General features: G+C 42.3%; 1 protein-coding gene across 2 annotated transcripts in view; it reads left to right on the top strand.

Annotated features, from left to right (window-relative positions):
• LOC138285083 (contactin-associated protein-like 5) overlaps positions 1-21,595 on the top strand; it is a 1,227,365-nt gene that overhangs the window by 903,516 nt on the left and 302,254 nt on the right. For both annotated transcript variants that reach the window (XM_069224601.1, XM_069224602.1), the window contains exon 14: positions 10,292-10,448. In XM_069224601.1, the coding sequence (XP_069080702.1) occupies positions 10,292-10,448 (157 nt within the window). The remainder of the gene's footprint in view (positions 1-10,291; positions 10,449-21,595) is intronic.

Genomic DNA, 21,595 nt, shown 5'->3' with positions numbered 1-21,595 from the left:
TCCTACAGGCCAGATTTAGGAAGGCCTAGCACCTCCTTGTGCCACATTAGCACCTTTTTTTGTGACGCTAATGTGGCTCAACAATGACAAATTCCCCACTCCAGATTTACAAAGTGGCGCAATGCATACATTTCACCACTTTGTTACCCCCTGGTGCCAAATTATGCCTGCACCAGGCATAATGTATGTAAGGGGGGCGTTCCCCAGTAAGGGGGACCCCAAATGGCACAGTGAAATCTATAAGATTCCACTGCACTACTTTAGTGGCTATTTTTAATGCCTGCAGAGAGCAGGCATTGAATGGGGGCACACCATTATTCTTAATGGGCTAGTATGAACCTTGCGGGATTAGCACCAACATTTTTGGCATTTATCCTGCAATGTACAAAAATAGTGCAAACAATGATGACACTATTGTCCCTAACATGTGCCATGGTGCCCCATATGTTTAATACGGCGTACACATGGTGGGGCTAAGGGGGCACTAAGGGGCTCAAGAAAACATTTCTTAAATCTGGGCCTTAATCTTTTGCTCAAAAATAAAGCTGCACACCACTTTCATTTTTAAATCATTGTGGTTCTTGCTGTTGGGAAGGGCGTATACATGGCCAAGTTTTTCATCTGCATTGCTTCAGCCCACTGCACTATCCCAGCTCTTACTACAGAGATTACACGCTTGTCCCCTCTCACCCAGGGAGGCCTTCTGAGGAGCAGGCTCTGTCCCCAGCCCCACCTCCACGGCACTGCAGCTCAGCGACAGTGAGCGACTTTCCACATCCTGGTAAGCACGGGCATTGATTGAGGCGCGTGTGTATATATAATAATCCCATGTAACATTGTTCTCTGTGAAGACTCCAGCCACCCTTGCTAGCACACTTTACGTGTGGTCTTCCTCTTCCTGCTTGTTGTCATTCTAGTTCCCCAACAGTCACAACCAGCATACAGATTTGCCTAAAAAAAGCTGCTCTCACAAACATTACATGATGTAGTTTCTTAAACTATTAAAAAAACAAATTGATAGGCAAGTGCTGTTTACAATATAATAAAATCTTTAAAAGATGGAACGGCCACTTTTATCGACGCATATAGCATGAAGGGCTATTTAACACTGTGGCCTTGAACATGCACTAATCCTTTCAAACGCCTAAGCATAGGGATGCTTTAGATCCCTGACCCTTACAGACCCCTGCAAAGAATATTAGAATCAAAACCCCTGGTTCAAGCAACAGATTATTTATACGTTTGTAACATGGTCAAACACCATGCCTGCAACCTCTTAAGATCAGGGAAGCCTTCCCCCAGAATATTTATCCATTTGTAACACAGATTTCTACATTGGACTCCATGCCAGAAACCTCATAATAAGACGGGGAAGCCTTTCCCTAGACCATTTCGAGGGGCAGCGCGGGCCTCCACAGAATAAAATAATTCCTGCGCTTCACTGCATGTGTGCTACGTCTATTAGCAGGGTTCATTGTAAAACACTCCAGTCCGGGCCTGGCGACGGATCAGTTAAATTAAATATTGTGCAAATGACAGTGTTTTACACTTCCATTTATTACTTACAGTGTATAATCAAGGCTTTTTTTTCTAAATATTTGCCCTTTGCACATTGCTTAAGAGCGGTGTAGACAATCTTCCCTATAGCACATTCAACATATTAAGAAATATCTCACTTTTAAACCACGTTAGTTTACTGATAGTCATCATGCCCTCTTAAAACACATTGATATCAGCCCCATAACTAACTCTCTTTAAGCTGCTCATGAATCTTCACAGAGGCAGTTTTTATACTGCACGTTGTGACGATCTGCTTTGGGGTCTGTGTAAAATTGTTTACCACTAAGTGCTTAAGCTGGCACAAACATGTTTGTAACTTTTTTTGTTAAAGAGAACAGGCATTTCAACCCACAAAAAAGTAGAAACTGTGCAATGCAATACATTTGAAGGTATACATCCTGTAGAAAATGTAAGCAGTCGTTTTTACCTGTAGAAAAGCTGAACCATTCTCACTAAGTTGCTCACCAAGATGCATCTCCACACTTTTCTCCATGATCTGGAAGACAAGCTGTGGACAGATTTAAAATAAAGAGCTAGGCATTGATTCTGGCTGCGATCCCACAGGGATGCACTTTATACTTAGCAGAGATTGCTACTTATGTACAGTTTTCTATGACTCTAAAGCCATTCCAATGTTATGAATTTGCCTAAGCGACGTTAAGAATATTCTTGTGTTTTCAACAAAAGAGTTAATTAAATCATTTTTTTTCTGAATTGCTGGAGAGACAGTACCTACTTTTGAGTGGAAGACCCAGTGGAGTTTGGGTCAACTTTCATCGCAATTCAGGATATTTTTTGAGTTTCTCTAGATGTTGTTCAACACATGTGAGGCACTGAATTTGCCTAGAAGTTGTTAAGCATACTCCTCAATTTTCAACAAAGGATTTAATTGAACCAATATTTTTGTATTCCAATTCATATCAGTTTTGATACTTTTATGAATTTGTCAAGATGGTTTCAACAAAAAACATAAATAAGTCAAATTTGTACTGACTCAATGATAAGACGGGACGTTAGGGGAGGCATAGGGGCTGAGGGTTCATTCTGTGAGTATTTCACATGACTCTCATTGAGACCTTTTAACAAAGACAGGAGCAACCCTGCGTCTCACCACGGACTCAGTGGCTAATTAGCTATGTGCAAGAATCCTTTGGGGAGCCGGAGAGGGCTCTGGCTTATAAAATAGGTCACTGCAACCTACAACAACAACTTCTTTTCACTCCTGGGCTATATGACAGATAAACAAATATTTTTTTATTGGATAATATGTATTTAATTTTATTCTTTCTCTTATTTTCTCCTCTCTCTCTCTCTCCCCATCTCTCATTTCTCACCCTCACTTCTTCTATCACCACTCTTTCTAACACTCTCTATGCATCACTACCCCCCACCACTCACTGCTCTGTTTCTCCAACCCCCCCGGAACAGTCGTCTATGCTACACAATGCAGATGCATCAATGTTGTCCCTATTTGACAGACAGCCCGCCTAAAAGCAGTACAATAAATGGGGAGTGTCTAAAAAATACAAGACCGGACATGTTCAGACACAAGCTGACTAGCACGTACAACTGTCTGAACATGCCCAGAAACTCCCAGACTAAACCCTATAAAAACCCCAAGAATGCTGCAATTGTGACAACATCCTGGACACATGGCAGGGCTCGTGACTGCTGTGACAGCATCTTAGCCACGCGGTTAGGGCCAGAAGAATGTCACTAGGGTGATGTCACACCACATGTCACCCTGACATGACATCTTTTTTTAGGGAGGGCTCCCAGGTGCTTTGAAGGTCTTTTATCAGAAGTGAAGTCTCTTCGAGGGTGGGATAACTGTCTCCTTTTCGGCTTGATCTAAGGTATCTTTTTATTCGATTGCCCTCCAGTACTGTATGTTTCTAAGTGAAACTGTGCTGCTTCTTGAGGGTTGCGTTTCTGGTTGCCCTCAGTATCAGGACTGCTGCGGATTGTCAGTCCTGAAAGCAGCCGTAATTCCTAAAACACAGTGGGGACATCCACTTACCTCATGACAAGAGTTAAACTCCTCCCAAAAATTGTCACGAGAATAATTATAATGTGAGAACTCCTAAGAAGCCATTACAGAATGCCTAAATATAAGATCAAATAGTGGGCTGTGACTTGGATTATGGACAAAGAAGGAACAGTAAAATATGAAAGTAGAAAAATAATGTAAAGAGTGTATTGAAGTGTCAACAGCATGTAAGCATGCAGAAAACATGAAAAGTACTATGAGAATATGTACTGCTGTATATGCCAGTGAAATCAATGAATAGTTGGAAATGAAAACATATTACTGAACAAGTCTGCCCACTTGTCACCCAGAAAAGAAGTCCTGAATGTAGTTGAGTGTTTTGCTTCTTATTTAGAGATTAGTGACAGGGGAATAGAGTGTGACTGAGCCAACAAGATGTGGGACTAGCAGCCTGAAGAGTCTGTACCTTGCTGTTTCATTTATTCGCGCAAACACTCTGCCTCATGTATTTAACTGCATATGAATGTTTAGACTTTTATAAAGGACTTCAACATTATAACTGTTTGTATAAAAACCTATGTGTTCTGCTGCACTTTTCAATTAAGTATGATATTTTATTTCGGTATTCTACTCTTAAATGATCCCTGACAGCCTGTGTTCATTTGGAATATATTCCTCATATAAGCGCCTAAAATGGGTAACACTCAAACATACTAATTTATCATTTTTTATTTCTAATGCTCCTCTGAAGATTTTAGCCTTCAACATTTGCATCATCCAGGCTCGGAGCATACCCTTCGTTGTATTTAGTGCCAAAAGAGCTAATTAATGTCTGTCCAGAACAAGCACGCGGCCTACTCACATTTTTGGAAGGACGTAGTTTTGCAGATACTCATGAACATACCCATAATATTCCAGAAACTTGGCTTCACCTGATCTTTAGGTGTTTATGGAATGCATACTATTGTGCATTTAGCAAAATAGTATGCAATTAAATATAACAATACCTACTCACCACGTCTTGTCAAAGCCTCTATGGACTGTAATGGCGTGGTGCGCTAACAACAGGTGAGACGAGCCCATTAAAACAATTGCAATCCCACTGGTCAGAGACAATAAAAGCACACTCATGGGCTGCAGTGCAAAGATTTATTCTATAGGTAGTTGGAATGCCATAACCCGCAACACGTTTCGACAAAGCCGTTCTCATGGTGAGTACAAAATTAACAAACACTCCTCAAAATTCACTAACAACAATAACAGACTAGCATTGCCAAACAAACAACATATACCTTTGCTACGCACCATCTTTGAATGGTGAGCATAGGCAATGGTTACAGAGCTAATTAATTATCAAATAAGTTCAATTCTAATGCATCACACAGAAATCAATTAAGAATGTAACTGTTGAAAATTACTATCTTTTGCGTGGTGTACCCCTCACAATTTTGCCTTGACTGTTTTTTTGCTGGCTGTGTAGCTGTGCACTTGAACCGTGTGTGTTTCAGCAGTACATTGTGTGCAAACCCAGGGACTTTGGACTTATATACACTTATACTCTGTAGATCTGTGACTGAAGATCCATTGGCACTAGCCTCCTCGCTCCCCTGGGGATAGAAGAGGGGTGGATTTGCAGGTAGATTCTGTAGGAGAGGGTTGTCTGTATCTTCTGTTTACTGCTGCTGTAGAGGAAAAATTTCAAAGGGGATCCCCTGACTCATCTACACACATTCTAAGGCCCATATTTATACTTTTTTAGCGCCACTTTTGTGCCGCTTTTTGACGCAAAAGCGGCACAAACTTACAAAATACAACTGTATTTTGTAAGTTTGCGCCGCTTTTGTGTCAAAAAGCGGCGCAAATGAGGCGCTATGAAAGTATTAATATGGGCCTAAGTGACCAGATGGCCATGTGACCTGGGGAGTCCAGGCAGGGAGGGCAATCTGCCTTGAGCTCAACCAGGGTGCTACTGATGAAGACCTGAGCCAAGGAGAAGTGCCAGGAATCTAGACAGAAAAGCCAAACCCGTGAATAGCTAAAGGACTAGAGGGCGTACCTTACTTTCCCTTATCAGAGGTAGAGCACTTGTAAATCACCACTTTGGAAGGGATACATTTTTAGAGGCCTGAAGAACAAAAACAAATATGCATAATGGCTAGATGAATTGAACTCAGTGGTGTCGTGTTGTAGGCAGCTTAATGGGGAGGCACAAGTTATGGGTCAAGCGATAATGTTAAAGGTGATGTGATAAGTGATGCCATCAATGCTGTTGTGTGTGTGATGACATAAGCAACACAAAGGTGAGGTGATATTTATAGTTTGCGCTGAGAACATAAAACAACATTTTATTCATTTTTTATAGCATACTTTTTAAAATCAGCAACTTCCTACCTGATTACTAATCAATTTACCTGTCTCATTTTAGTAAACTTTAGCCAAAACTTAACTGCACCTGCTAGTCAGAAAGGAAACTACATGCTATCTCATATTTAATGTTTTGCTGTGACTGGGGCTCTCAATCAGTGCCGGAGGCCTTATCTGTGTTAAACAACCACTGATATAACAATCTTTACTTGCCATCTGAGTCTTCAATTCTCTGTGATTACTACTGATTGTGTATAGAGGAAGTGGTGGTGAGTAAGTGGTGCTGTTTGTGTTCTTTATTCTTTGTTGAACATCCAGTGGCTGATAGTCATATTTCTTCCTTTAGAGAGACAATTTTCCAAAAAGTGGCCTCGAGTGTACCTGACTGAGTACAATTTGTTTGTGTTATACTTAAATCTCTGTGGTTTGTTAGATTGATCATTGTATATTCATGAGATTTTTCTGGCAGTTGAGCACTTATCCAAGCACTTGCTTTTTGCCCCGAGTGCTGATGTGGGCAAGTGGAGTTTGTGCATAACCTGGATCTGCGTTGGTTACCCTCTGTATCAATTTATGTTTATTGCCATTGGAGCACATTTCCTCAAATCCCCTGTGGGGATCCTGAGTGTTGACCTGAGTGACTGGTGTGTAGCTTAAACCTGTGATAGACACCTTTCACCACACTCTGCTTTTGTGGCCATTGCAGTATTCTGACCAACGCCAGAAAATGGCCCTGAATGCTGATCTGGTTGAGTGGGGTGTGTGCATATACCTGAACCTGCACTCAACACCCTCTGCCTCACTGTACTGTTGATGCCTTTTTCAAGTTGCTGATTGTGGCCCTAAGTGTTTCCAGCCAATCACATTATGCAAAATATTCAAAATTTGACCAACTGCAAGTTTTAATGATTTTCAACAAAGATAACCCTTTAAATCCCACTCAGCACCTTTTTGAAATGCAAATATCCGACAAACTACTGGACAGATTGACATCAAATAATAAAAGGCATGCTTTCTGAAACAAATTATAAGTTTATGACAAGTTTGGTGTATATTCGTTCAGAGGTTTTTGCTCTTTATTTCAACAAATGTTCCCGTAGCAGCTTAAATGGGAAATTATACCTTTTTTCATCCCCTACATTATTTTCCCATGAATGGATCTCCATGAATCTTGTTATGCTGAAACTTATCATCCTCGGTGCCAAAAAAATAAAAGCAAATTTAATACTGCTTTTTTCCAATGAAAGTGCAGCGGAACCACAACTAAAGAGTGGCGAGCGCCACTGTGTAATGTACTGACTTCTGTATAAGGGCTTCAATTACAATGGTATGTACATAGTCTCTCGGCATGCCAGACCTTTCCCTTTATTGGGAAGCATCCTGAACAATGACTCCTGAACAATGAAGTCGTGGAAAATGAAAGCGGAACAACGCTTTCGTTTTCGACGACTTCCTTGTTCAGGGCCTTAACCATGCATGTGCTGAACCACGTACATGTGTGGCTAAGGCACAGAAGAAGCAAGTCAGATGAGGAGGGCGACGCGATCAAGGAGGAGGTAAGTTGTGCTGGGACTGGGGCTGTTTTAAGGGCAGGGAGGTCGGGGTATTTTTAGCTTTAGGGGGATGGGCGGGGTTCAGAGTGGTTTAGGGGCAGGGGGTGGGGTGGGGAGTCAGGGTATTTTTAGTTTTTGGCGGTGGGTGGGGGGCTCGGGTGATTAAGGTTCAGGGGCGGGGGAGGGGGTCAGGGTTTAGGTTTTAGGTGTGGGGTGGGGGTTGTGTTGCTTTAGGTTTTAGGGGTGAGGGTTAGGGTGGTTTTAGGTTTTAGGGACGGGGTGAGGAGTTGCGGTCATTTTAGGGGTGGGGGTTGGGGTGGTTGTGGGGGTGGGGGAGACGCAGTGATTTTTAGGGGAGGGGGTGGAGGCCAGGGGGGACGCATGCTGGAACCATGCATGCTGTTCCCTAATACCTTTATTAGGAATGCTTTTACAACGAAAAATCGTTGTTAGGGCATATGTTGTAAAGGCATTAGTGGTAACAACGAGGTCGTTGTTCCGACCTTGTCGTTCAGGCATGCGTGGTTCCAACATGCGTTGTTCCGAAGTATAACTGTCTTTATTTATTTTCTCTTGCAAAGACAAAGTACTTCCTCATTCTAGACATCATATTCCATCAACTTGTCACGCTTTCTGTTTACTGTTGCTATGTACTTCATAGGAAGGTCGTTAGTGAATCACCACTGATTGAACACAATACTGGAACTGTAGTAATGACGATCCCAAGTTAGGATTTCTATTAGTGAATCATTTTTAGTATATTAAACGGGAATGAAAGAATGAATGCTCCTGGGACATACCTAATTTATTGTAAGTATGGGTTCTTTTAGGCTGATTTCTTCGTGACAATTTGCAATTTAATGCTTTGGAACCTAACCCACTCAATAAGCTGAGCAGCAACATTCACAAGTTTCACTTCGGTATGTTTAAGGTAATAAGTACTAATATTTTCAAGCAGCACTTACGTTGTACGGAAAGATGAGCTCTGTCTGATAACCTAGAACTCCTAAAGCGCACTGAAGAGGAGCAGTACTTCAAAGTTTGTGATTTATGAAGTGCTCTATCAAAATAATATTAACTAAGTGGTCCCTGGCAGTTTTTATTCAGATTCTACTTTTACAAATTGTGCTTATTTAAAAAGAAATGCTTGCATGTATGTGTTCGCAGACCATTTTCACTCCCCTGCCATCTGGTCGTTCTGGGATCCATGGTCTATGGAGCACAGTGCTGCAGAGCCACCACCTTACAACAAAAGCACTGGATAACAAGCTGCGCTCGAGTTTTTGCTGGGTTCAGCTTTTAATTTTTTGCTGACCAGAAACGTGGCTAAAGTAGTTTACTTGTGCAACCTTAAAGTGTAGCAACCAGCGCCAATCGCTTAAGATTGCCAATTATTGTTTTTGGTCTGTTACCGGTCTATCGTTGTCAGAATATCGAATGACATAAACATCATGTTCAAATTATTGGTGACAAAAATATTGACCGCGGGTGTCATTAGCGAATCTACACACAACGGATAATTATATTTAGGCGACAGTATGTATGTCTACAAATTCTAGCAAACATTCAGTTTTCTCACCTTGACTGCCTCCTAAAGTATGAATGAATTTTACCAGTTGAGACTGTGGCAGAACCAAGGTTTGAGTTATTACTAAGTCTAACCAAATAGTTTAAACTACAGAGCTGCTAGGCAGATGAATTTTCTTTCTGATATATACTTTCTAATATATAAAAGTCCACAATCCCATTCTGCAACAATATTTCAGAAACATACAAGCGGAGTTACTTTTCCACTGAATCTTGTGTCAAACTTGAGATGGTCCCCAAAACAGGCTTTTTTTGCCTCTAACCAGCCTTACATCATTTTTTGGTGCAAAATCCCCTTCTCCCATAAATCCACCCCCACCCGGGTAACTTATTTTTTCTTACACTAGCCCACCCTTTGCACCGGCTTGCGCCATTCCATAAATATGGGGCCTGGCTGGCGCTCAGGAATGGCGCAAGCAGGTGCTAAACTTTTTGATGCAAAACTGCATTAGTGCAGTTTTGCATCAAAAAGTATAAATATGCTCCTGAGTGTGCATGAGTGCAGAACTTTCTTCCTGAAAGTGACTGAAAGAAAATAGCCCTTTTCCCCAAACACCATTACTTTTGTTCATATTAATGGCCTATTTAAAAGGGTCATACGAGGTATGTAGGACAACTATCATTTGCTCAAGACCTATTATAGTGTAATGCATCTTGAAAAGATTGTCTACATTGGCCCTCATTACAAGTTCAGGACTAAATTTCGAACACTGTACAAACACTTGTTTGCACAGGGAGTGGAATTACAAGCTTTGAGGCAATTTTCACACCTCTGCAAATGTCCCTGGATAGATGCTGGAAGATTAAAACTAATATAGGGTGAAAAGGCTTGTGGAAAAGTGTAAATATGCTGAAGTATGTCTATGAAAGACTGATTCTGCATGTTATGCCTCATTTGCAAGTTTGAAACACATAATGGGGGTATTTACCAGCAGAATAATGGTATGTGGTAAATACCTCATTCCAGAATAGTGGTATTTACCAGGTGATGTGAGTACCTTACCGTATTTTGTACAACTTGTAATAAGGACCATAGAGTAAACCCCCAAAATGGACACTAGTAATCCCACGACTGCCACCGTTAAGGAATGATTAATATTTAATAAGCCAAAAAGGGCAAGAGGAGAACACAAATGTATATCTGATATTAAAAAAATTAAATCACTCAAATTTCCTTTTTACTATCTTCTTAGGTGCATGTGCATTCAATTTTATAATACGTTTTGTTCTCCTGCAGGTGGGACTCCGTTTACATGGTGGCTTAGCCGGTCTGGTGAAAAGCAAACTTACTGGGGTGGATCACTTCCTGGAATCCAACAATGCTCATGTGGACTGGAAGAAAGTTGTTTGGACCTGAGACACTTTTGCAACTGTGATTCAGACAAAAATGAATGGTAATGCAGATCTATACATTTAAAAAGCAACATTTGTGTAATTGCTGACTCTATTGATGTGAGGATAATCAAGTGCTGCTGGAAACATATCAGTTTCTTGAAAAAGAAGAAACAATTCCAAGGGGCCACAGAACAACATTATGATTGATCATCAACCTAGTTTTCGACCTTGTTTTTAAAAAATATTGCTTGTAATAATTACATTAAAATACAACATAAATCACTTTATGCACATTAGCATTTGAAGCCCAGAATCAGACAGTACAAAAAGATAAAATAAAATATAGAGAAAAGACAGAAGGGACAGAATAAGAGGGGGTAATCGACGATAAAAATAAATAATAGTCAAAACAGGTACAGAGGGCAAGTTTTGATGAACTAGGTTATGTCTGCATTAAATTCATACTTTTCCCATGTATGATGATGTCTTGAAAGACTGCTGATTCTTGAAGTCATACTGTGTTTTAGGACATGTCATTCCAAACAATGCATCAACCATTTCTGGATAGACAGAAGGCATCCACTATGGCACTTTTTAGTGAATTCATAAGTCTAGCAATAATAAATGCAAGAAATGTCAGTTGTCTCAGAGCATGAGGGAGATGAGCTAAGGTTTAGATTTTGAGACACAGAAGCAACACCATTTTATCAAGAGTTCTCACCCATGTGGGCATCACAAACATGTCCAAATTATTGGCTTCTTGCAGGGCACATCGACGACAACCTAATCCCCATGTAGCAATTGTATCCTGGCTGTATTAAAAATTGAAGATTGATTTATAAGATTCAATCCTATACTTACTCGCTAAGGGGAGGAAATGAAGGTCTCTAACGAACAAACTAATCAACAGGGTATTCATAAAAGAGTCCACCATAACCACTTACATTCTTGTATGTTATCAACAAACTACCAAATTACAAAGTCGGAAGGTCTGGCTTTAAAGTGCTAATGCATACAAACATGGGCATGCACAAATGTGCATTGACTGTGTGGCTTTGCCAGTGCTTGTTGCCTTTGTGTTTGCAGTATCTGGATTGCTGATGATAAATGATAAGGATAGCATCTGTGTGTTTATTATAAAATTAGAATCATGTATCACTTTCCACTGCAGACATGTCTGTTAATTTCAGGAAATTATGACAGAAGCTAGAACCTTTAGGAAATACACACTTGTGTAGCATAACAGACACCCTATGATGTTATTAGCGAACATGAGATGCAATATTTCCTATAAATAAAGCTGAAACCCAAATTGTGCTTGTAGTTTAAAACTTTCGGTAAAAGCGTCAGCTGCATTAGGCATTGGTTTCTTTTCTGTTTTTTTTCTGATTATTATTTGTATTCTTCTGTCCACTACAAGCATTTGTCTTTCGCAGTAGTGTCCAGGGAAAACCCCATGACATTGGGGAGATATCACTCAGAGTTACTTGCCATGAAGTCCTAAGTAGTTTATATATGTTTGTTTTTCAAATGTTTAAGTTATTTTACTTATTATGGAGTGATTTCTTTTTTTTAATCTCATTTTCTACTTTTGAATACACATTTTCTAATCCAAGTGTTAGACGTGGAATCCTTGGCGGGGTCTACCCTGTCTTTTTCCCTCTGCTTCCCATGTTTTGACTGTGTGCTGGACTCTGTTTTGCTGTTTTTGATAGTCTGGGCACTTTACCACTACCGACCAGTGCTAAAGTGCAAGTGGTCCTATGTAAAATGTATGTGTAATTGGCTTTCCATGATTGACATATCTGATTTACTAGTAAGTCCCTAGTAAAGTGCACTAGAGTTGCCCTAGGCCTGTAAATGAAATGCTACTAGTGGGCCTGCAGCACTGGTTGTGCCACCCACATTAGTAGCCCTGTAAACATGGCTCAGACCTGCCACTGCAGTGTCTTTTTTATGAAGTGTTGACCTGCCAAATCGACCTGGCAAAAGTGTACCCACTTGCCAGGCCCAAACCTTTCCTTTGTATACATGTAAGGCACCCCTAAGGTAGGCCCCAGGTAGCTTCATGGGCAGGGTGCAGTGTATGTTAAAGTTGGGGCATGTACTGATGTGTTTTACATGTCCTAACAGTGAAATGCTGCTAAATGCGGTTTTCACTGCTGAAAGGCCCATCTCTCTCATATGTTAACATGGGGGCTGCCTTTAAATAACTTTAAAGTGCTGATTCCCTTTGGGAGCAGATAGAAATGTGCAATCTGGTGTCTCTGACCTCACAGTTTTAAAATATATATTTTAGTGAAGTTTGTTTTTAAATTGTCAGTTTGAAAATCCCACTTTTAGAAAGTGTACATTTTCCTTCTTAAATCATTCTGTGACTCTGCCTGTTTGCATATTTCCTGTCTGGGTCAGACTGACAGTTGGCATGTTTGTGAATTCCCTCCAGTGAGACAAAGGGAGCTGGGGAGTAGCCTGCATATCCTGAAGGGCCATCTGAGCTACAGTGGAGGGAGGAGTGGTCACTTACACCTGAATTGGCTGTGCCTGCCCTCCCACAATACAGTTTCCAACCCCCTCGTGTATGTCTAGGGCCTGGCCTGGGCAAGGCAGGATCTGGTGAACAACAGAGACTTTCCTTTGACGTTTACCTACTTCAAAGGCAGAAAGAGACATGTGTTGTGGACCCAAAACCGCACATTTTCAGATTACTTCTGGGATCAAGAAGAACCTCTGCCAAGAAGAAGAGCTGAAGAGCTGGAGGAGTACTGCCCCTTTGCCTGTGACTGTGCTTTGCTAGGATGCCCTGCAGTTGCTGCTTCTGCCTGAAAGAGGACAAAGACCAGTGGTGGCTGGTAGCTTTAGGAGGGAGGGGGTGGGTGAGAAACACACACACATACACACACACTCATTCTTTCACACACAGGCACGCACATCCATTAACAACACTCATAACATTCAAACAAGCATGCACGCACCAAACATTCATTTTAAAACATCACACACACACACTCATTCTTTCACACATGCACGCACATCCTTTAGCACTCACAACATTCAAATATGCACGCACACACCGAACATTCATTTTAAAAGATCACCACACATGCACACACATCCATTAACAACACTCAGAACATTTAAACATGCACGCATGCACCAAACATTCATTTTAAAACATGACACACACACATACTTACCTTCAGGCTCGAGATCCCAGGAGGGTTGGGACTGCTGCCTTCCCTCACTGGCCAACCTTAGGTCCGCCAATGAGGGAAGGCAGCAGTCCCAGCCTCGTCACAGAGTGGGATGGGTTCTGTGAGACTGCTGACCCCACCCCACTATGTGACAAAGTGTCACTGATTGACACTCGCCCTGGATGCTTCAGGGCTTAAACCTGAAGCGCCCAGGTCGAAGTAAATGGGTGACGCTTTCCTTGTCACCCAGGGGAAGGCCTTGAGGCACCTTTGCTGAGCCGAGGAGGTCACTCCCATAGGAGCTGTGACCTCCTCAGCCCAGCAAAGTTCAGCTCAGGCAGCCAGGAGTCTGCGCAAATCGCGCATGTCTCATGTCTGAGCTGAAAATGAAGAGTGTCTGTGAGGCTGACCTTTGTTCAGCTTGACAGACACTCTTCATGAGGGGCAAAAGGTGGGGGTGGCGTGGCCCCTGAGCCCTAAAGGACAGCCGTGCCTGACAAAGACTGTACTCTGTTGTGCATTCCTGCTTGTGAAGAATCTCCAAGGGTTTGAGCTGAGCTTGCCTCCTGTTTTGAAGTCTCAGGGCCATCAAAGACTTCCTCTGCCAGCACCTGGACTCTCTGCTGAGACTCCTACCCGGCCAAGTCGTGTCCCATCCAGCCCCTGGTCCCTTGAAATGTGAAGCTGGTGGAAAAGGATTGAAAATCCACATACAGAATGTCATGTGGGGAAATTTTTGACATACTATCTGCAACACAGCTGATAAATGGCACGCCGCCAGCTTGGCGGCTGAAAACGATGTTCCACATGCATTGCGGCTGGGAAATCGATGCATCACGGCTGGAGAAACAACGCAAAACTCCCGCTTGCGGCAGCTGGTAACGATGCAAACCCCATGCAGCGTGGTTTTCTAACACTGTGCAACCGGATTTTCCACACATCGTCCCCGGGCGTCAAAGTCATCCCGACTCTGTGCGGATCCAATGTGCCCCATACGGAAATAGATGCATTGCTCTCTTGCGAGGGAGAAAAATTACTCACTGCCGACTGACTGTAGAAGAAAGGAAAAGAAACAAAGCACGGCCTCCCTTGCGAGGAAGGAATCAGCTCATCACTTACTTTTCTGATGCACGCACGCCCGGGCAGCTTTATTTTTTATGCAAACCAGGTACTTTGTGCAAAATCATCAATTCTATTGTTTTCTATGGAGTAAGATTCTCAGTCTTTTGAAAATTCATATTTTAACTTGAGTATGTTGGATTTTTGTTGTTTTGGTCTTGTTTGATTTAGATAAATATTACCTATTTTTCTAAACTGGTGTAGTGTCCATTTTGTAGTGTTTGACTGTATTACTATGTGTGTTGGTACAAATAATTTACACATAGCTTCTGAGTTAAGCTTGCCTGCTCATGCCAAGCTACCAATGGGGTGAGTGGGGGTCTCCTTTGCCCTGACTAAAGTGAGGGTCCTTGCTTGGGCAGGTGGCTAACCTGACTGCCAACCAAAGACCCCATTTCTAACATAAAGTTATGCTATTCATCACATATAGATTCGGTTGCGATACAATGAGGCCAGTAGTGTCACCTATACATATTAAATAAGTGCAGCTAACACAAACAGGCTTTTAACATAGCTAAGAACTGAAAATTATCTTTAGCCTACTTTTGGTTGATATAGTTTATTGTCAATTGAACCAAATACATCATAAAAACATTTTGTCCAAAAATAACATAGAAAACAACTGTATACAATCAAAATATTTTAAAAAGTTATTGTGACGATGCAGCACTTTGGTAGCTTCTTGACCTTTATCCCATCTTCTTCAGGTCCAATAACTGAGTTAGAACTAGGAGAAAATAAACAATGTTTATCTCAGTGGTGTAACATAGGACCCTGCTGTGTGGGGGGCTCCGAACTCCACGGGGCCCCCTCACCACAGTAGCAAGGCCTGAAAGCTTCTAACTGAGTCCAAAGTGGGCCCCTCTGTGTACTTTGCATGAGGCCCCCCTCAATTGGTGAAACACTACTGATATATCTCTATAAAAACAGTTGTCAAACAGGTTATCTAAACACATAAGGCTGGCCTTACAATGTTGTTATTACTATACGTTTTTTATATATACCACATAGTAAAACAAAAGGACATGATTATTGATATGGTGTATATTTATACCTATCAAGAATCCATATACATGATTCTTTTATATATTATTCATTATAATGTGTAAGTTCATACACATTTAACATATTATTAGGGTATAGTGTTGTCATGAGTATCTAATAAGAAGATCCTAAGGGACATCCTTAATTGCCTTCCTTTATATTTTAACTGGTAAGAACAATTTTCTTACCCATTAATATTCACCAGGATTTTATATCATATATAATGAAGGTGTCTTGCTTTTAGTTTCCATCACACATAACAGTACAAACTGTCTGCTCCTTTACCCAATAAGATAAGAAACTTTTGGAATAAAAACCTTTTTTCATCCTTTTATAATGATAATGATAAGTTATTATTAATCCATATATGTCATTTAAGGTCTTACCCAATATTTAAGACCTTGCAGCTCATTTTTCACGTGGGTAAATAAACTATGGCAAGTCTACTGTTCCTTTCCTGCCGTAAGCAAGACCACCACTACTATAATAATGCATATTTTAGCAGTCAATAAATTGTTCCTTAAAGCAGCTTTACCAATAACCTGCACAGCATAAAAATACATTTTATAACTCAGTTTATATTTAGGGCTCCGGGTTTCATGATTTTTATTTTTCATCTGTATTTATTGATATTTTTGTTTTGGCCATCTTATTAGTATTTATCCATATTTATTATATGTGGTTTGCGAATAAGTGGAGTAAAAAATGGTACATTTTGGCATTTATTTAACTGATAGACATGCACTCATACTTTTTTCTCTGCTAAGGTTTAGCAAATTCAGCAGCCAAATATAGCACAACACTACACACACATACATATTAGCAATTTACTACAAATATATTTGAACATATGCCTGTATAGAAAGGTATGTTGACCTGTTTTTTAACTCCCCATGCTAGCTACATGCTCATCTGTTGACTTGGAATTCACAACAGACAGCTTGAAAAGTCACTCATTCGAAACATAATTTTTAGTATTATTCTACTTTTAAAACTAAACACAGACAGAAAAAAAACATTTTTCTGTCTGCATTTATCTGTACAAATCAGCAAAAACAGAACACTGGGAACCTTACTTATATTACATAAAGTCAGTTTTTAATGTGCTCTCTAACCTAGAGGCACCATACATTTTCTTATGTCTAGCTTATCACAAAAAATCTTACCTGACAGCTAGTTTACTATATCTTGTAACTGGTCCCCCTTGGCAATTTTAAAGCACAGTAAAGAGGAAGTGCACAGGATATATTTTGCAATTCCATTTTCACTACCTCTGCCTTAGAACATGCCTGGACCAGGGAAGACTCCACTTGAAGAAGAAGGCCCAGCTGGATGAAGAATCTTAACTCCTGCTGGTGGAAGAGGAATCACACAAGAATTCTAGTACTCCTAACTCTTACTGGCAATGTTCGAGGTGCTCTACGAGTGTCAGATAGGTGACCTCTTATTTCCTGCTTCAGGGACAATAAATGCACGAGGACTCCTGCTATAATATGAAGGACTACTTTGATGCCTGGAGGCTGCTTTGAACCTTCAGAGGCCTGCTGCTTTAGCCCTGTTTCATCACTTGAACCCAGGTCTACTAGAGTGACTCCAAGGGCTGGTTTGCTAGCTCCTGTTCAGAGCCACAGGGACATAACAGGCTCTACCATCTTGAACCCACACCTGGACTCCTTGCGCCTCGATTCTGGTGGGTGACAAGCAACTCAGCGCAGCACCCAAACTTGCTGTGCTGCTTAACAAAGAGAGAGCAAGAGAGCACCAAATTCCAATAAAAAGTGCACCCTCCACCCCTTTCCCTAGTGCTGGTGCTGTTTTCAGCTGCTGTGCGTCAAGAACACACCTTAGCGACAGTGTTAGGGTATGTGTGCAAGAGTCTAGCATAGGTTTTGTACAGGAAGAGTATCCTTCGTGCACAAAATACTCTGCCTCATGCAAATGCTTTTCCCACTTTGAGTGCAACACACATGCAAAAGTCAGAAAAGCAGGGAGAAATGAAAACATTTCTCCATTTTGCATCTGCTTTTCAAAGGCATTAATGTTTGGTGCTAAACCCTTTTCTACTGATGTTTCAGAATTGGGTTTAGCATCAAAAAGCATGGGTGGTAGCACGGGTGGACCAATGTACCACCTATGTAACGCTCCCTTGATGCAAAGTAATGCAAAGTAGCGTTTTTCTTTGCTTTGCATTACTTTGCCACACAAACCAAAGTAAATACCTATTTGCGTTGGTTTGGGAATGCCCAAAAAAGTTTTGCATGGTTTAGCTTTAAAAAAGTAACGCTAAAACTTTGAGCATATGGGCCCTGGTGATGGTGCTAAAAGAGCCCAGATAGCCAAAATCCAAAACTTGAGACTTTGTTGGTTAAAACTGGTCTAAAATCTGAGTGATGATTTGGAACAGCCTTCTCACCTATCCACACATGGTTCATCACCAATCAGCCTAATTTTGTGGCCATTTCTGTTATGTTCTTTTCCGCAGCAGCAAATCCTGTTCAGTGGTCCTTCGCAAAAGAGGTAAATGGTCTCCCAGAACTCCTGTTAGCTAAAGTCTCCTGCCTCAGCCACAGGAGATTTTTGATTTCAACAAAAGGGACTAAGTCTGAGTGTAGAAATCTTCACCATAACTCCAATGGCTCCCCGAATATGACACTGCCTCCACCAGCCTTGATCCACTGAACTTTAGATTTTGGGAACTTTTTTGTCCAAATTTCTTCTAAGTCTGAAAGTAAGCGTCTACCAGGCCCAATACTTGTTGTATCATATCCCACGCACCATTGCAGTCTGACATATTTTTCGACTTTGACCTGGTCTTCCATTGATTGGATTGGATTTTTGTTGTTTTGGTGTCAAATAATGTATTAAAATGTACTCCTTTTTTCTAAATTGGTGTGGGATTTTTCTTGTGTTGTATTTTCATTTCATTACTGTTTGTGTGCTGCATGAATATTTTACACATTGCCTCTAAGTTAAGATTGATGGCCTATAGGGCCAAGCTACCCAAGGTTAAGCATACATTAATTTAATGATTTTTTGTGTTTCACCCTGCTAGGGAATGTGGCTGTTGATTGATCAGAGCTAACCTACAGTCAACAAACAAGCCACTTTCTCCCAAAAATGTATTACCTAAAGTCAACAATGCAGAGAAGTGTTTTTTAAAGTTACCTTTGCATAAGGAGCAGTGACAAAAGACTTTCAGAAGGAGCAGTGCAAATTATATAAAAACACTAGATGCCTTCAAGACGTCAGTGGTGTCTCAGGACAAGAAGCTGCCAAATGATGTTAGTCTCTTTGGTACTTTGGCTAATATCTGATCTTAATTCAAACGTTGTTGTGGAGGTGAAATCTGACCATCAATTACAACCATAAAAAGTTTCAGCCTTTACATTTTATATTTGTTTGGTGTACCATAAATCTACATTTACTTAGTACAAAAAAAAGAAATATATGATTCAAATACACAAACAACTTGAATGTTATGGTGATGCATTCAATTTGAGTTATACAGCTTTTAAAATGCTGGTTACATTGGTAAGCATGTGTTGAGACTCAGGAGTTTCTCCAAAGTGTATAGTTTCTTGGTAAGACTCAGTTCTCAGTAGTAATGAAAGACTATGGGGGTCATTACAAACCCGGCGGTCGGCGGTAATATGGCGGTAAGTACTACCAACAGGCTGGTGGTACTTACTGCCATATTATGACATTGGCGGGTTGGCTGAAGCCAACCTCCCAGTGTACAACTCCAACCGCCACGGCGGTAACAGCTGCCCACTGGAGATATCCATCTCCAGCCCAGTGGCCGTCACTGTTCCGCCTGCGGGATTATTAACCCGCCTACCGCCATGGTTTTCATAGCTTCCTTACCACCACGAAAACCATGGAAGTAAGCACTATCAGTGACAGGGAATCCCTTCCCTGTCACTGATAGGGGTATCCCCCCCCTGTCAAGTTACCCCTGCCCGCCCCTCCAAAGCCCCCCACCCCCTACATTCTCGTCCCCCCTTCACACACAAACATCTACACACCCTTTTCCCACAAATATCCACAAATGCATACATCCACTCTGTTAGAAATGAGGTTTCTGGTTGGCTAGGGTATGCACCTCAGCCAGGCAGAACCCACCCACTCTAGTCAGGGCAAGGGAGTTACACGTCCAAGATAACCCCTGCTCACCCCCTTGGTAGGTTGGCTTGAGAAGTCAGGCCTATCCCAGAGGCAATGTGTAAAGCATTTGCACAACACATGTGATGCAATATCCCCACCACTAAACATATTAGTATGGTATGACCATAATAGGAACATCTACATACATATATAAACATCATAAAGCAGGTAGGCAATATATGTATTTATCAAGTCTGTAGAAAGAACTTAGGATACGTATATGGTTCCTTTTAGGGAATACCTGAGGTAATGATTAGGGCACCTCCAGTGCCTAGAGGATGAAAAAAGGGGCCCCCGGTGCTTCTCTGTGCCAAACGGGGGCCTCTGGTAACCTCTGAGGCAGAGGGGGACAGCATGCACCCCCTCTGTACTACTGACGTGCCCATCCTGGGGCCCGTGGTTGCTGAGGGCCCCCAGGCCTCCACCGGCCCTCACAAGGGGGGGCCAAGGCCACCAATACTCCTGTGAAGGAGGGGAGCACCCCCCCCTCCGCTTTAAAGACAGGCCCCTCTTGGGGCCTGCGATCACTGGGGGCCCTCCAAGAACAACAATGAGGCCCAGCAGCGTGGGGAGCCTCCGATGATGCTTCCACCCAGCCCGCCCTGAAACTGTAACACGATATGGAGGGACGGGGGCCCTGCGAGCCTAAGTCCTCCTCCAATGAAGCCACTCGGGACTCAGTTCCTGAAGAAAAGATTTGCGCTCCTCCGGGAGCAAGTACTTAGCCTCCTGGGGCTCCCACCCTGCTCGGCCACTCCCCAAGCAAAAAGTAGCACTTGGGTGGCGGGGTGAACCTTGCCAGTTCCCGGCTGGTCAGTGGTGCTGCGCCCAGGTTGTCCTGCCCGACCGGCAGGAAACTCACCTTCCCCCTGGGCCGCAGAACATCCAAAAGAGGTTTCTCGTTGGTGCCCCCGGGGCACTATCAGGAGCACGCTGGATCCTATCTTCCTCAGGTTCTGCCCCAGGGGTCTTGTGCAGCGCGTTTCACTCACGTTCCCTGAAAACAGGCCGCCAAATGCGGCGGTGACTTTTAGAGTCAGGAAAGCACTTCCAAAGCACTATAGAAATGACTCCACAGCCCTCACTAGGAGCTAGGGGCCCAAAGCAAAACACTCTTCAGATGCTACACAACATAAGAAAAAGCACTCCTCATGCGCTTGAAACAGGTGGTTGCAGGGGTCAGGGGAAACAGCACCCTGTTCCTGGGAGACGAAGAATCCAAGAAAAAGGAGCACAGAGGGTAGGGCCCAGCAGCAGGCCAGCGCAAGGGGGATGCAGGCGGATGGCAGTCTCTCCTAGTGACCAGCAGGTCACAGGGCAGCACAACAGCAGCAGTCCATGGCGGTTCCTTGGGAGTCCCTCCAGCAGTCTGTGTCCAGTTCTAGGTAAGGTCCAAAAATGTCTCCAAATTGTGGGGAAAATTTCCCTGTACTTATACTAAGTCCTTAAAATGTTTTGCAATGGTAGGGAGAGTAGGTTCCAGCCAGTTACAACTGGTTCTGGGAGTGCCCCCTCTCTCCTTCAGCACAGGCTTCAAACATCAGTGGGGTGTAAACAACCCTATTGTGTGAGGCCAGGGCACAGCGTTTCTCTCTGCTCAGGAAGACTATTCAGTATGCAGATGCACCTCTATGACACCTCCACCCTCCCTGTGTACAGGCTGTCTGAAAAGTATGCACAAAGCC

Source organism: Pleurodeles waltl, chromosome 3_1 (genome assembly GCF_031143425.1).
Source record: "Pleurodeles waltl isolate 20211129_DDA chromosome 3_1, aPleWal1.hap1.20221129, whole genome shotgun sequence".
Taxonomy (NCBI): Eukaryota; Metazoa; Chordata; class Amphibia; order Caudata; family Salamandridae; genus Pleurodeles; species Pleurodeles waltl.
Note: the sequence above shows the minus strand (reverse complement) of the source record. Positions and strands in the feature narration are given on the sequence as shown.